Source organism: Orycteropus afer, unplaced genomic scaffold (assembly GCF_000298275.1).
Source record: "Orycteropus afer afer isolate SDZICR_OR568_19922 unplaced genomic scaffold, OryAfe1.0 scaffold00229, whole genome shotgun sequence".
Classification (NCBI taxonomy): domain Eukaryota; kingdom Metazoa; phylum Chordata; class Mammalia; order Tubulidentata; family Orycteropodidae; genus Orycteropus; species Orycteropus afer.
The window spans coordinates 1,867,604-1,882,588 of NW_006921816.1; the positions used below are offsets into that span (position 1 = coordinate 1,867,604).

Sequence of the window (14,985 nt, forward strand, 5' to 3'; positions counted from 1 at the left end):
TTGAACCGCCAGCCGTCTGGTTAGCAGGCAAGTGTCTTAGCCACTATGCTACCAGAGCTCCCTCTCAGATTAGTAGTGAGACTCTATTTCTCCTTCTATGGAAGACTTTCACTTTCTATTTTAATGTGTATATATTTTAATTTTTACAACATATGTTTTATGAGCCAAAAAACATAATAAACCCACTGCCATTGAGTTGATTCCAACTCATAGTGATCCCCATTGGGTTTCCAAGGCGGTAAATCTTTACAGAAGTAGATTGCCCTACCTTCCTTCCACGGAGTGGCTCGTGGGTTGGAATCACCAAACTTCTGGTTAGCAGTCAAATGCTTTAGGCACTGCACCACCAGAGCTCCTTAAAATAATAATAATAAATACTTTAAAATATAATTTATGTGTCTTTCAAGGCCAACTCAGGTGTTGGCTTGTTTAAGAAACCTGGTTTTGACATTTCTTCCTGAATTCTTCCAGGGGTATTACCTCTTCCTAAGTGGATTCATGGCTTTTCCATTTTTGTTCCCTTTGACTTGCCTAGCCCAGAGTTTTGCATATATTTGAAGCTTAACAAGTAAAGATTTATAAAACTGAATGATTAGTGGTGAGGAAGGTGGGTTATGGGAAAACTATCAGCTTAACTCTATTTTTAACTTTAACTCTTTATGGAACAGAATCTTGAAACATTCTTACCAAAGGTGGATATATTCCTACAATGGAAACACAATGTTATTGGATCTATATTCATTACCCTGGAAAATGTGCTTATTAAACGGATACTAGAGACAGCTTGAGGAATATACACATAGAAGTTGTTGAATTTGTGTATGGTTTGTTGTGAATATTTTCATCACACACACAGACAAGATACTACAAGAGGAATACTTACCTCAGTAAAAAGGTGGAATTTAGGCTTTTGTGGAAGAGCTATTGGGGAAATGAGGAACTTCATTGCATTGTAGCATAGTAATATGTAGAAGTCTGCCTCCCAAGCTCTATATTAGGCTTGTCCGGGCCTGGAACTGCTTAAAAATCTAAGTAGCAATATTGACTCAAGCAAAACCACCACCCAAAATTTAATACTGTCTGAGGATTTTCTAAATTAGAGCACAGCAGAATGCAATATTCTTGGTTTTATACTCAAGTATTTCTTACGTATGTATGATTTGTGTTTATTATATAAAAGACTCATAAAAAAAATCTTTAGTAAAAAAAGTTCTGACATATGTGTGCTGTTGTTGTTGTTGTTATGTGCCATCAAGTAGTCTCCAACTCATAGCGACCCCTCCTTGGGTTTCCGAGGTGGTATCACTACAGAAGTAGATTGCCCAACCTTCCTTCTGAGGAGTGGCTGGTGGGTTTGAACCACCAACCTTCTGGTTAGCAGTCAAGTGCCGTAGGCACTATGTCACCAGAGCTCCCCATATGAGTGCAGTGAATAAAAAAATTTGAAAAAAAAAAAAGTGCTGTCATGTTGCAATTAAATAAAATTCTATAAATGGTTTAAATATGGACCGTATATTCCACTAAAAAAATCCAAAGAAATTTCCAGATTATATTGTTTTAGAATTTTGTTGACTCAAATACTGCTTCAAATATATGCTCTACTGACTTTAACTAAATTTTATGCTGGAATGTTTATCCTCAAAGTAAGTATTGGCAAATAGTATTTTAGGGACCTTGTAGAGAGTTTTTCTATCAGAAAGAATTAGAATTCTGGCTTTGACTGAACCTAAAATTTTCTATAGTTACACTTTTAACTTATCCTGTTGTCCTCTGAAAGCATTTTGTAGTGCACACACTTGAACTTGTCTGTAAGTCAGTACAATGAATGGGGCTGCTTTGTGGATAAATCACTCAGTGAGTGTTCTTATAGCATGTTTTTTTCATGTCATTGCTTTCAGCTAGCAAATATAGCTGATACAGGACGGAAGCATCTTTGCCCAAAAGAGGAAATAAGGTAAAGAAATACACATCAGGAAATGCAGATTAAGAAAACAGATACCTTGGAGAGCTATGTAGAAACTTCCTTCCACAAATGAGGTCTTAGTTATCTAGTGCTACTATAACAGAAATACCATAAGTGGATGGTTTTAACAAACAAACTTACTTTCTCACAATTTAGGAGACTAGGAGTCCTAATCCAGTGTGCCAGCTCTAGGGAAAATCTCTCTCTCTCTCTCTCTCTCTCTCTCAGCTCTAGGGGAAGATGCTTGTCTCCCTCAGTATCTGCGGGACCAGCATTCTTTAGAGATCTCCATGTGTCTTGACATGCAGATTACAATTCAGACAGAAACTACTCAGGATACATTTCTTTGGTCAGGACAACTTCTCAACCATGCTCAAAGACAGGCCTCTCTTTCTGTCTCTTGGCCCTTAGCACCTCGGTCTTGGCCCAGCTGGGCCTCTGCCCTGCTCAGGCAAGTGTTACAAACCTCTTTAGCTCTACCAATAAGTGCCCAGAGGAATCCCACTCCTCTAGCAAGCTTCCTGCCTGAAGGCACTCAGCTCTCTCTCTGTGAGTCGGCACTCCCACTGCACTGTCTTCTGCCAGTCTCCTAATTTTGCTGCCTCTGCCACCATAATTTCTCATCTTGCTCCATCTCCAGTGTTACAACTTTCTCTCTCCTGAATCAAGGAGGTTCTCAGTACAAGGACTCTGGCTTCAAAGGACCCATTCTACTTCTTGCTCATCTTTCTTGGTAGTTGTGAGGTTTCCCAATCTCTGCTTACTTGTTTAGTCTCTTTTATATCTTAAAAGAAATTGAGTCAAGATACAACCTAATTCTGTAGATTGTGTCCACCTCACTAACATAACTGCTTCTAATCCTGCCTCGTTAACATCATAAAAAAATTAATATAAAATAATTATATTAGATCACAAAATGGATCTAACACTCAGTATCATGGTCTAGCCAAGTTGACACACACACACACACACACATATATATATACATCTATCTATCTATCTATGTACCTATATATTTATTTTTTTTTACATATATTTTTGAGGGACACAATTTCATCTATAACAGATGGTCTTGTTTACTCTATATTGCTAAAGCTGAAGTTTCATGCCTTGTTCTCTGCAGAGTAGGGCTCTTCCTTGATATTCTTGTACTGCATACACCTCTTTCACAGGACTTCACTCATCACATACAGGCTGTTTGTGTAACTGTCTATCTCCCCTTCTTTGTTGGGTTCAGCAAATAACTCTAGTACAGATAGAGCTTTCTGCTATGTGAAACAAATTGAATGCAATAAAAAAAATTTTACTTGAGCAACAAGAATATCACACCTCAGAGGATAAATAGTAAGTTTATGGCTCTGTAGATCTCAGTGGGTTAATGATAACAACTAGCACTAACATTTGCCAGGTCTGTTTCAAACACTGCATATGTGTTAACTTATGTAGTACTCACAGTAGGCCTGCAACTATTTTACAAAACATTTTAGAAATGAAGAAATTAAAGCTCAGATTAGTTAAGAAATTTTCTTAAGGTCGTACAGCTAGTAAGAGCTATCATCTGGATTTTGACTCAGGTAAACTACCTCCAAGTAGGTTTGATGGCACAGTGGTTAACCCTTGGTTGCTAATCAAAAGGTCTTTGCTTCAAACACATCTGTACTCCTCAAGAGAAATACATAGCAATCTGCTTCCATAAAGATCTACAGCCTTGGGAATCCTATGGGGCAGTTCTACCAAGTGTGAGGGAGAGATAAAAAATGAGAAAATAGGTCAAAGCTACTATTGTGGTTGTTATTTTTGTCTTAGACTGTTTAAAAATTTCTATTTACAAAGTTGTGCTGCTCTTAGCCAATTCAGTCTACTCTCCCCTTCAACCTGGCCCAGAGATTTCCTTGTCCTAATATTTTGTTTGAGAGCTTGGCCTCTGGGCTGTACCTATAGCAGAGAGTGTTGCTAAGTATTCTTTGAGATGAAAAACCAAGTAAAGGAGATGCACCAATGTCTTGCCCTGAGTGAAACACTGCTCTCTTCTTCCTAGATGGTATCATGGCAACCTCACCCGCCACGCTGCAGAAGCTCTTCTTCTCTCAAACGGATGTGACGGAAGCTACCTGCTACGGGACAGTAATGAAAGGACCGGGCTGTACTCTCTCTCCGTGAGGTAAGGTACTATAGAACTGAATGAATTCATCATAGCCCCCCTGACAGTACATGGGTATTTACTTTACCATCAGATTCAAATTGCAAGACTTCAAAACTCTCCTGACACTTATGGGAGTTCCAGGTCAAAGGATCCCAAATTTTGAATTGTTGGACTCTCAAAACATTCTTGCTCAATCCATTTGAAGAAAAAAAAAAAAGAATAGCACTGAAGGAATCCTTATGAATTGTTTAATCCAAATCTCTCACCTTACTGATGAAGAAACTGAAACCCAGAGTGGTGGAACACTCTGACCCTAATAAATCAGGAATAGAAAGAGCACTGACCCCAAACCCCTGAAATCTGCCCCAGTACCTTTTTCACTGTTCCTTGATTTCTTAGGAAAAACAGAATTATTTGTGGCTATACAACTTTCATAGCCACAAATTCAAGCAGACAATAATGGAACTTTTTAAATTTTCCTATAAATGGACTTTCTTGAGGCTTTGTTTCACTCTAATGGTAAGAAAATTATTCCAGCTTCTATCAGGTTGTTGTTGTTGTTTGCTGTTGTCGAGTAAGCCTGCTGAGTCACAACTTCCCCATACACAGTGGATTAATATGCTGCCTAGTCTGGTGTCATCCCCATTATTAATCACAAATCAGACTTCTGTGACCCATAGAGTTTTCATTGGCTGAATTTTGGAATTAGATCACAGGTCTTCCTTCTTACTCCATTCATAGTCTGGAAGCTCCACTGAAACCTGTTCAGCAGCATAGCATTGAGCAAACCTCCACTGACAGTTGGGTGCTGGCTGTGCAGGAGGGCATTGGTTGAGAACCAGCCAAATATAGTGATTGCCTTGTTCTTTCAGGGTTTTCCCTCCCCACTCCCTTTCTCTTGGCTGGCTTCCCAGATCAGAGAAGCTGGCTAATCTAGCCATGTGGTAATCAGAAGTAGGTTGTTTGGTGTAGCTCAGCATCTCTCTGGCTTCCACTGACATATCACAAGTCTTCCTGTCTTTGGGAAAGTTCTGTCTGGATTAGACAGAGGATGAGGATTCTGTGAAATTTCCATCAACTCTTAGAAGAAAATCACAGGTTCCCTGTGTTGCAATCCCTCAAGATGACCTGAAATAAGAAGGTTTTATCATTTCTTTCCTGTTCACATTTGTAGCAAATTTGTTATTGATGGAATTCTTGTTTGGGTGAAGGCAGGGATCCAAGCTTTCTCTGATCAACAGCAAATGGTAAAGTTTACCATGTGGTTAGGCTGCAGAACTTCCAGAAATCTCAAATAAACCTATAGAATCATTGACTCAAAGAATATTAATTAACTTTTTACCTATATATGTCTCATATGAACAATGAGACCATATGTTCCTTAAGAATAGGTGGCATATATATTATATCTATGTAAAATTTAGAAGATATAAATCACTGATTGCCACTATAAGCATTTAGGAATGTGATTTAATACCTAAAACCCAGGGATCATGGAGAATTTTCATGATATTTCTCTGGTCACAATAAAGCTGGCAGGGTTAGGAAAGTCTGCCTTGGTATTTTTAGATGAGTCTTCCCTGAATTGCCAATGATCCTTTACCTTATTCCCTTACCTTGTCTTTGTATGAACCTCAAAGTTGTCTCAAAACCTTAATTGTAATGTGTAAAAACCAAACTCACTGCCATTGAGTCGATTGGACTCATGGCGACCCTCCTTGGGTTTCTGAGGTGGTATCTCCATGGAAGTAGATTGCCCAACCTTTCTTCTGAGGAGGGGCTGGTGGGTTTGAACAGCCAGCCTTCTGGTTAGCAGTCAAGTATCTTAGGAACTACGGTATCAGAGCTCCTATTATGCCACCAGAGCTCCCAATTGTAATGCATAGAACCCAAGAAAATGAATGTTCATCACTTAATTTTGTTAGCTGTAAGTCGATTCCAACGCACGGTGACCCCTTGTGTGTAGAGTAGAACTGCTCCATAATGTGCTTAAGGCTGTGACCTTTCAGAAGTAGATATCCAGGCCGGTCTTCTGAGGTGCCTCTGGGTAGATTCAAACTGCCAAACTTTTGGCTAGTAGTCATACCCATTACCTAGTAGTCATACCCATTACCTAGTATAAAACAAAGTGCTGAGTATACACTTAATGAAGACAATTGAGCTTTATGGGGAAATAAGTATCAACTCAACAACAGTAAGGCTTTAAACAAAACAAACAGACCGTTCATTAGCAGAGGTAACAGGAACCATAGACCAGTTCAGAAGAATGATTGCTTTCATTCATTCATTCATTTATTCTCTTAATAAACATTTAAGAGGATCTACTCTCTGCCAGCCACTTTTTATAAGTATTGTAGAAGATTCAAAGGCTTTGTCCTCAGGGAGTATAGCTTCATGGGGGAAAAAGACCATATACAAAGAACACAAAGTAGATACAACAAATGTCCCAAAAGAGGGCCAGATAAGTGTTTGGGTTGTTGGGAAGAGAATAAGTAGGGAACTCAATCTGGAGTACCACGTAATATTTGACAGAGGGGGTAGCATTTGAACTGAAACAATGGGTAACTGGGATTCAGAACAGCAGAAACAGGGTGGAAAATATGCCAGGTGTAGAGAATAATAGGAGCTAAGAGACAGAGGCAGAAGCTCCTTGGAGAGAAGAAGATCCAGTTGGATCAGAGCAGTGGTTCCCCAAGTGTTCCCAAAGTGCCACACCCCAGACCTGCAGCATCAGCATCACCTGGGAACATGATAAGAACACAAACTCTGAGGCACCACCATGGACCTACTGACTTAGGATGGGGCCCAGCAAGCTGGATTCTAACCATCCCTCTAGGTGATTCTGATGCCCGCTCAGGTTGGAGTATGCACTACACAGAGTGGTATAGTGGGAGGTAAGACTAGAAAGATAGGATGAGGTCAGATAAAGTGGGCCTATGTATTTTTATTTAATTATTTAATACTGTGCCACTTTCCAAAAAGGTGGAAAATGACAATGTAGGGCATTTATTGTTCTGTAGGCAGTCAAGCAGGCATGGAAGGGCAAAGATTGGGTTCACACAACTAATTAAATGATAGAAGCAGGATTCTGACTGACTCTAAAACAGGTAAGGGAGGAGGCCTAGGGACAGAGAAGAATTTGGGGAAGGTGTTATAAGCCACCTCTATCACCTTTATTCTTTGCCATTCATATCATATCCTTTAAGAGGGTTAATGTCCAAAGACTCTTTCAGTGGGTAGTACAAATATTTGTGTTTGTCTACTAACTTCTAAATTCTAGAATCCACTCAGTGGTAATGCAGAAGAAAGACTTGGTCATCTGCTTCCTTAAAGATCACAGCCAAGAAAACCTACGGGAGCAGTTCTACCCTGTAACACATGGAGTCACTATGAGTTGAAATCAACTCCACAGCACCTTTTTTTTTCCTCCTAATGAGATTAGCATAAGGAGTTCTGGTGGCACAGTCCCTAAGGCACTTCATGGCTAACCAGAAGGTTGGTGGTTCAAACTCACCAGCCACTCCACAGAAAGAAGACTGGGCAATCTACTTCTGTAAAGATTTACTGCCTTGGAAACCCAATGGGGGTTATTATGAGTCAGAATAAACTTGATGGCAGTGGATTTGGTTAATGTTCCTAAGCGGAGGAGTGCACAGGGAGAAGTATCTCTGGTCTTCCATTAGAGTGAAAAATTTAAAACACATAGTCTGCCCAAAGAAAATAGGAATATCCTATAAAACTACCAGTGGTTGTGATGATTGTGGCATAATTCTAAGTTCTTGGAAAGGACCATTGATGTTACTATAACTAAGAGTATATTTCCCTTCAAAAATGATATTCATTTGCTCAGTAATGTCAAACATTTCTTTTTCCTTTCAGAGCCAAAGATTCTGTAAAACATTTTCATGTTGAATATACTGGATATTCATTTAAATTTGGCTTTAACGAATTCTCATCTCTGAAGGATTTTGTCAAGCACTTTGCGAACCAACCTTTGATTGGGAGTGAGACAGGTAAGCTATGAACAGGTACATGACCCATGAGACATTATTTCAGCATAAAAGGGGCACAAAGTGGATTTCAATTAAAGAATTACATAGCTGTCACTTTTGTTAAATTTTATGCATATCATATACAATTGGATTTTATTTAGAAATATTTTTTCCTGTTTCCTTACCATAAGTTACATTAATAATTTGTGTGTGTGCGTTTGTGTGTGTGTACATACTTGTTTCAGTGTTTCATCATTATCTTTAAGAGAAAGCAGTGTGCTTTTTACAAAGTAGGTATTTTGTCAGAATGTCTTATTTTATGAATTGATTAAAAGCACGTGGACAATTTCCTTAAAATGGCCTATTCATTTTATAATAATATATATACAATAAAGAAAGAAAGAATAAAGGCAAAACCAACTTTCTGGTTCCTCATAAATTTTAAGTATGGACAGTTTGCAAGTGGGTGAAGACAATTTTGAGCATTTCTAAAAACAGAATTCACTCTTAAGGCTCCACAGAGATCACGAAGTATTACAAATATTGACTAGAAAATGTTTTTCATGAGTTATAAAATTCTGGGGGGTTTCTCTTGGCCTCTTGTACGTTTTTTAAATGAAATTAAATATGTCAAAACAAGTTTAAAATATCCTGTTTGAGCAGTTAGAAAAGTTCAAGTTAAAAAGCAAAGCAAAACACTATCATGGTATTTGAATGATCTTATCTATATACTAGTTTTTTCAATTAAGTAGAAGATCTCCTTTATATTTGTGAATGAGAATCATAACTTTCATTTTCCTAAAAGATGATAAATCTCAATTAATCAAAGTCTGGGAAATTCCACAAACCTGTGGCACAAGAGGAATTCTAGACTTAATAACACAGCCAGTCACCATGAATTGGCACACATCAATTTTCTTGGTAAACTAGGTAATTAGGCATTCTGTTAACTTCAATGTGGTGGGAAGAGAAGCTACTACTGGCTTCTGCTTTTTCTGCTATTTATGTGGCCTGGACAGACCCTGATATGAATCATACAGTGTCAAGGATAGATAACATGCATAATGGAAACCATTAAAATAGTTGTCTTACTTTAAGGTGACCATACCAGGTCCATAATAGGTTATTCCAAACTACAAAATTGAAACTATAGTCTTTTTTTTTTTATGGTGGAAATTTTCTCAGTCAGCTGTGAAAATTATTTCACCATTTAACCAGCGGTAGTTCTTTGTCATACTGTGGTGGCTGGCATATTGCTATGATTCTGGAAGCTATACCACCAGTATTTCAAATACCAGCAGAGTCACCCTGAATAGACAGATTTCAGTGGAACTTCCAGATTAAGACAGTCTAGGAAGAAAGGCCTGGTGATCTACTGAAAATTGGCCAATGAAAACTCTATGGAATACAATAAAATATTGTCCAATATGGGGCTGGTAAATGATCACCTTATGTTTGAAGACACTCAAAGTGAACAGTAGCTGCAACAATTGCTCATGATCATAATAATGATTATGAAAATGAAGGAAGACTGGGCTAGGTTTCATTGTGTTGTACATGGAGTGGACTGGAGGTGGAGCCAACTTGGTGGTGGCAACTAGCAACAGTTCTTAGAAACAAATGACAGGTAAGGATGTGCTTATTCCATTGCTACCTTGGCCTTGGCAAGCATTTCCGTTTCTCAAATCCCTTAAGATTTCATTTCCATTTGTGTCCAAACCAGCACTCAGATGTGTTCAGTTTTTGGTCACTGGCAATAGAGAAGGGATTTTTGAAGCAGGGAATATGTTTTGTTCATCTCTATTTTTCTTGTTCTCTATATCCCCCAGTTCCTGGTACAATACATGGTGCTTTGGGTGGATGAATAAATGAATGAGTAGATGACTGTGAGTAGGAACTCTTTATAGCATTCAAAGCTACTATAGTTGCTAACATTCAGCTTTCTCATCTTTTTCCAAGCAAAATAGGCTCCTTTCCTTAAAATTCTTCCCCTAGACCTTATTTTCAATCTCTTTGATCACTTTCTATGCTTCTTCCTGGACATTCCCCAAGTTAGGAAAACAGTAGATACTCTACTAACAGGTTTCAAGGAAGTTTCAGATCAGTGAATGCAGTGCCTTCTGATTGAACCAGTGATCCAGTAATCCAGCAAGAAGACACCCTAAAACTGCTCTAAAGTCAACTAGTAGCCAGTTGCCATCTGGTCAACTCCGATTCATGCATGTCAGAGTAAACTGTGTTCCATAGGTTTTTTAATGGCTGAATTTTTGAAAGTACATCTTCAGGCCTTTCCTCCTACTTTGTCTTAGTCATAAGCACTCTTGAAACCTGTTCAGCATCATAGCAACACAGAATTTCACTGGCATATGGGTGGTGGCTACATCTGAGGTGTATTGCTCAAATGCAAACCATTGCTCAAATCAAACCAGGTCTTCTTTACGAAGACCACTGAACCAGCAGTGCCCTCATATTCCAAAATAAAGTCTCCTCAATATTGGATTTGGGCCAATGCTCAGCTTCCCTGTGAATGTAGTCAGGAACTAAAGAAGGCTCATGATTAATGCATTAGGATCATAAAGATTTGTAATCTGAACTCCTATAGCTCTTTTCTCCAAGGCTAAAACTTGCTGTATCATTATTTTTACTATATTATTATTTCATTTCTTTGCAGTAAAACTCAGGAAACTAAGATATTATCTTCTCTTCTGCTTCTCCTCTGTTCTATTCACTGTCTAATGGGGGAATTTACTGTTATTTCAACCCTTGCTACAGGGCACTGATGCTGATGTATATGTACTTGACTTGCTGGCTTCAAGCCCTTTAGTTAGATTCTGCTAACTCTACGATATTCTTCTTATCTCTCTAAGACAGATGAAGGCAAAGCCACTGAGGCCAGGAATAGGAGGCAAAACCCATGACAAATGTGAGTTTCAGTTTTGCCTCTCTAGAAGGAATAGGCTTCAGGAAACAAGATAACACACTGAAGTCATGATGACTCTTAGACCTGGAAGGGCCTCATAGGTCAGCATTGTGACCCATGAAAATAGTTCATGGAAACTGAGATCCTTCCTTTAAAATACATCTTTACTTCTTTTTCACTCTTTGACATTGACTCCATGTGATTGGGAAACGTCATGGTTGTGACTTCTGTTCTCCATAAGGTGAAGTGCAAATTTCTCTTATAATTTACGCTTAATTGAAGAACCCCAGTGAAAGCATTTTCCTGCACAATGGACAAGGCCCTGGCAGGGCTCTCACCTGCAGATTTCCAGAATGGGGAGAACTAGAATTGGGTATTATGAGTTACTCCTCTCAGTCCAGACCTGCCTACACCCACCCTCACCTGCAGTACCTAGAGAATGACTTTATTAAAGAGAAAATTTCTTACACTCAATTGATGGTACAGATAGGAGTCCTGGTGACGTAATGGTTAAGCACTGGACTGCTAATGGAAAGGACTGCTAATGGTGATCTGCTCCTGTAAAGATTAAAAAAAAAAAAAAAAAAAAAGTACTGTTTAGTCGATTTTAACTCATAGTGACCCTGTAAGACAGAATGAAACTACCCTAAAGGGGTTTCCAGGGAGCTCTGGTAGCGTAGTGCTTAAGGCACTTGACTGCTAACCAAAAGGCTGGTTGTTCAAACCCACCTGCCACTCCTCGGAAGGAAGATGGGGCGATCTACTTCCATAGTGATACTGCCTTGGAAACCCAAGGAGGGGTCGCTATGAGGGGTCCGACTTGACGGCACATAACAACAACAACAACAAAGGGGTTTCCAAGGCTTGTAATCTTTACAGAAACAGACTGCCACATCTTTCTCTGCTGGGTTTGAACCATTGACTTTTTGGTTAGTAGCAGAGATTTAACCACCATGTCACTAGGGCTCTTTCCCTAAAGATTATAGCCTAGAAAACCCTATGGAGCAGTTCTGCTGTGTCACATGGGGTCACTATGAGTCAAAAATTGACTCAATGGCACCTAACAACAACTCACAGGATGACATTGCTGCTAAGGCCAATGGGGGAGATGTTCAAGTAACTAGCAACCTGATGGCTATAATGTCTTCAGTCAAGTGAAACTTAGAATACTTTTTTCTAGTTCATAAGAAAACATTTGAATCAGACAGGTGAAATTGTTGATCTAAATGGATGAGCACTTTTCTAAGGTATCTTTTTTCTTATTCTATTCCTATTCTCTATTCTTTTAACTTGGGATTTCTGTTTCTTAATCTGAAAAATGAGGCTTAACTAAACAGATCAGTCTTCCGTCAACTTTAAGATTCTATTATTATCATTCACGCTTTCCTCCTATCTTCACACTTTCTAACTATATGAATATTGTATAATGCATTTATTTTAAAAATATATATATCTTTCTTTCCTCACTAGTGTGTAAAGTCTAGGATCTCTGGTAGCACAGAGCTTGTATGTTGAATCTATAGATTGTTTTGGGTAGTGTGGTAGTTAAGGTTTTGTGTTAACTTGGTGGGGCTGTGGTTTTGAGTGCTTGGCAGCTGGATAAAGTTATTCCCCATGATGAGATTGTAATCACCTCCATGGTGGAATCTGCTGTAAGCAGCTAACTAGTTGTCTTCAGGGTATGGCCTGCTTTCAGTATATATGGAGAAACTTTGAGGAGGGTTTCTAGGTTTTTGGCATATTTTGGATCCTGAAATTGGTCGAGTCTTCATCTCCAGTTCCTGGACTTGAACCAGTTGCCTTCTGTTTTGCCTATTGATCTTGGGCTTGTGCCATTTTACCTGCCAACCTTGAGTTTGTCAGCCTCTAGCAGCCTGCAGCTGTCTGAGTTAGGAGATGCCTCTAGCTAAAAAGAGGAGAGCTGAAGACCAAAGTCAAGGGGCCTTTACCCAGCCCCTAGAGTGGGCACTCTGAATTTGTACTTCTAGCCTCCAAAACCATAAGAGAATGAATTTCTGTTTGCTAAAGCCATCTACTTGTGGTATTTCTGTTACATCAACACTAGAGAACCAACACAGGTAGTACTGACATCTTAACAATAGTAAGTCTTCCAATCCATGAAAATGAAACATCTTTCCATTTATTTAAGTCTTCTTTAATCTCTTTCAGCTGTGTTTTATAGTTTTCATTGCATAAATCCTTCACATCTCTGGTTAGATTTTGTTCTGGTTATCTAGTGCCACTCTGACAGAAACATACCACAAATGGGATGGCCTTAACAAACAGGAGTTTATTCTCTTACAGTTTGGAGACTTTAAGTCCAAGTTCAAAGTGCCAGGCTCTAGGAGCTGGATGAAAGCCCCTCAACCTGGGGGTCCAACTCTGCCTCCTGCTCCCTGCCCATTGGAGCTAGAGGCATTTCTTCACTCAGACAGCTGCTGGCTGCTGAAGCTGACAAACCCAAGGTTGACAAGTAAAAAGGCACAGTCCTGATGTTACCAAACCACACGGCAGGCCCTTTAAGTCCATTGCAAGTCCCAAGGTTGGCAGAGCATGGCAGGCTGCTGAACAACAACACGGCTACATGCAGGGTCCAAGCATGCCATAAGCTAGAAACCATTCCCAAAGCTGCTTCTTATGTATGGAAAGGAAACCACAGACCCAAAGCAGCTACTCAGCTGCTTGCAGTAGATCCCACCATGGAGTTGATTTCCAGTCTCATCATGGGGAATAACTACCACCAGCTGCCCAGCCATTCAACCAGGCCCTACCAAGTTGACATACAATTTTAACTACCACAGATTTATTCCCAGATATTTTATTCTCATAGATGCTATTGTACATGGATTTGTTTTCCTAACTTCCCTTTCAGATTTCTCATTGCTGGTTTATAAACATCCAACTGGCATCTCCTGGCCTGATTGAAACCAATATCTTTTTGTTATATTCCAGTCATTCTGATAGATATTTTCACATGTATCAAATTATTTAATCTTTTCAACCACTCACAATATATATTATGATTCGTTTTCAGATGAATAAACCAAAACTCAGAGAATTTAAGTTACGTGTCCAAGAATGCACAACTACTGTCAGAGCTGGGATTGAAATCCAGGCTAACCTGGTTCTAAAGAGCAGATACTTTTTTTTTTTAATTGTGCTTTGGGTGCAAATTTACAATGCGGATTTATTTTACTCTCATCAGTTCATGCACGTTTGATTTCACAGCCCCAATTACCATCCCCAACCATATAAAACTCTCTTCCTCTCTCCCTCCTATGACTGGCCCCTCCCTGTGCCATTCTATCTATGCATTCCTGTCTGTCCAGCTTTCCCTCTACGTGAATGCTGCCCCTCTGATGTCTCATGGCTGGTTGATTGAAGGGATGCATCCCCCCTAGAATAGGTGGGTATATCTCCCTAGGATAGGTGTTCTGCATGTAGATCTTTCTACTGTTGGGCTGAGAGCTAATCCATGGAAGTGAGTCCATTTCTAGGTCTGAAGGGTAACCCAGGGCCATAGTCTCAGGAGTTCAATCAGTCTCTATCCAACCAATTCTGGTCATTTTTGTGTTTTTCAACTTTGTTCCACCTTCTTCCTCCCACTCTACCCAGGATTTCCAATTTTGATCCCTTTTCTGCAAGGCTGGCATTGGTAGCCAGGCACCATCTAGTGCTTCTTGTCTTGGGGTGATGAAGGCTGAGGTCCTCTTGGTCCCTCATATCTTTGGACTAATTGATTCCAGATGACTTTGATTTTCTGCACTCTTATTTGCTCCAGATGAGAGGAGACCAATATTTGCATCTTAGATGGCTGCTTGAAAGCTTTTAAGACCCCAGTCGCTACTCAGCAAAGTAGAATGTAGAACAAGATTTTTATGTACTCTGATGTGCCAATTGAGCATGATGTCCCCTGAGACTATGATCTCAGGCCACAGGCCCAGATTCTCTGTCTCAAGGTGTTTAG

At 39.5% G+C, this 14,985-nt stretch overlaps 1 protein-coding gene across 1 annotated transcript in view; it reads left to right on the forward strand.

Annotated features, from left to right (window-relative positions):
- Positions 1 to 14,985, forward strand: part of DAPP1 (dual adaptor of phosphotyrosine and 3-phosphoinositides 1) — a 70,415-nt gene that overhangs the window by 25,287 nt on the left and 30,143 nt on the right. Inside the window, exons 2-3 of the mRNA XM_007948870.1 lie at positions 4,002 to 4,124; positions 7,986 to 8,119. Of these exons, the coding sequence (XP_007947061.1) occupies positions 4,002 to 4,124; positions 7,986 to 8,119 (257 nt within the window). The remainder of the gene's footprint in view (positions 1 to 4,001; positions 4,125 to 7,985; positions 8,120 to 14,985) is intronic.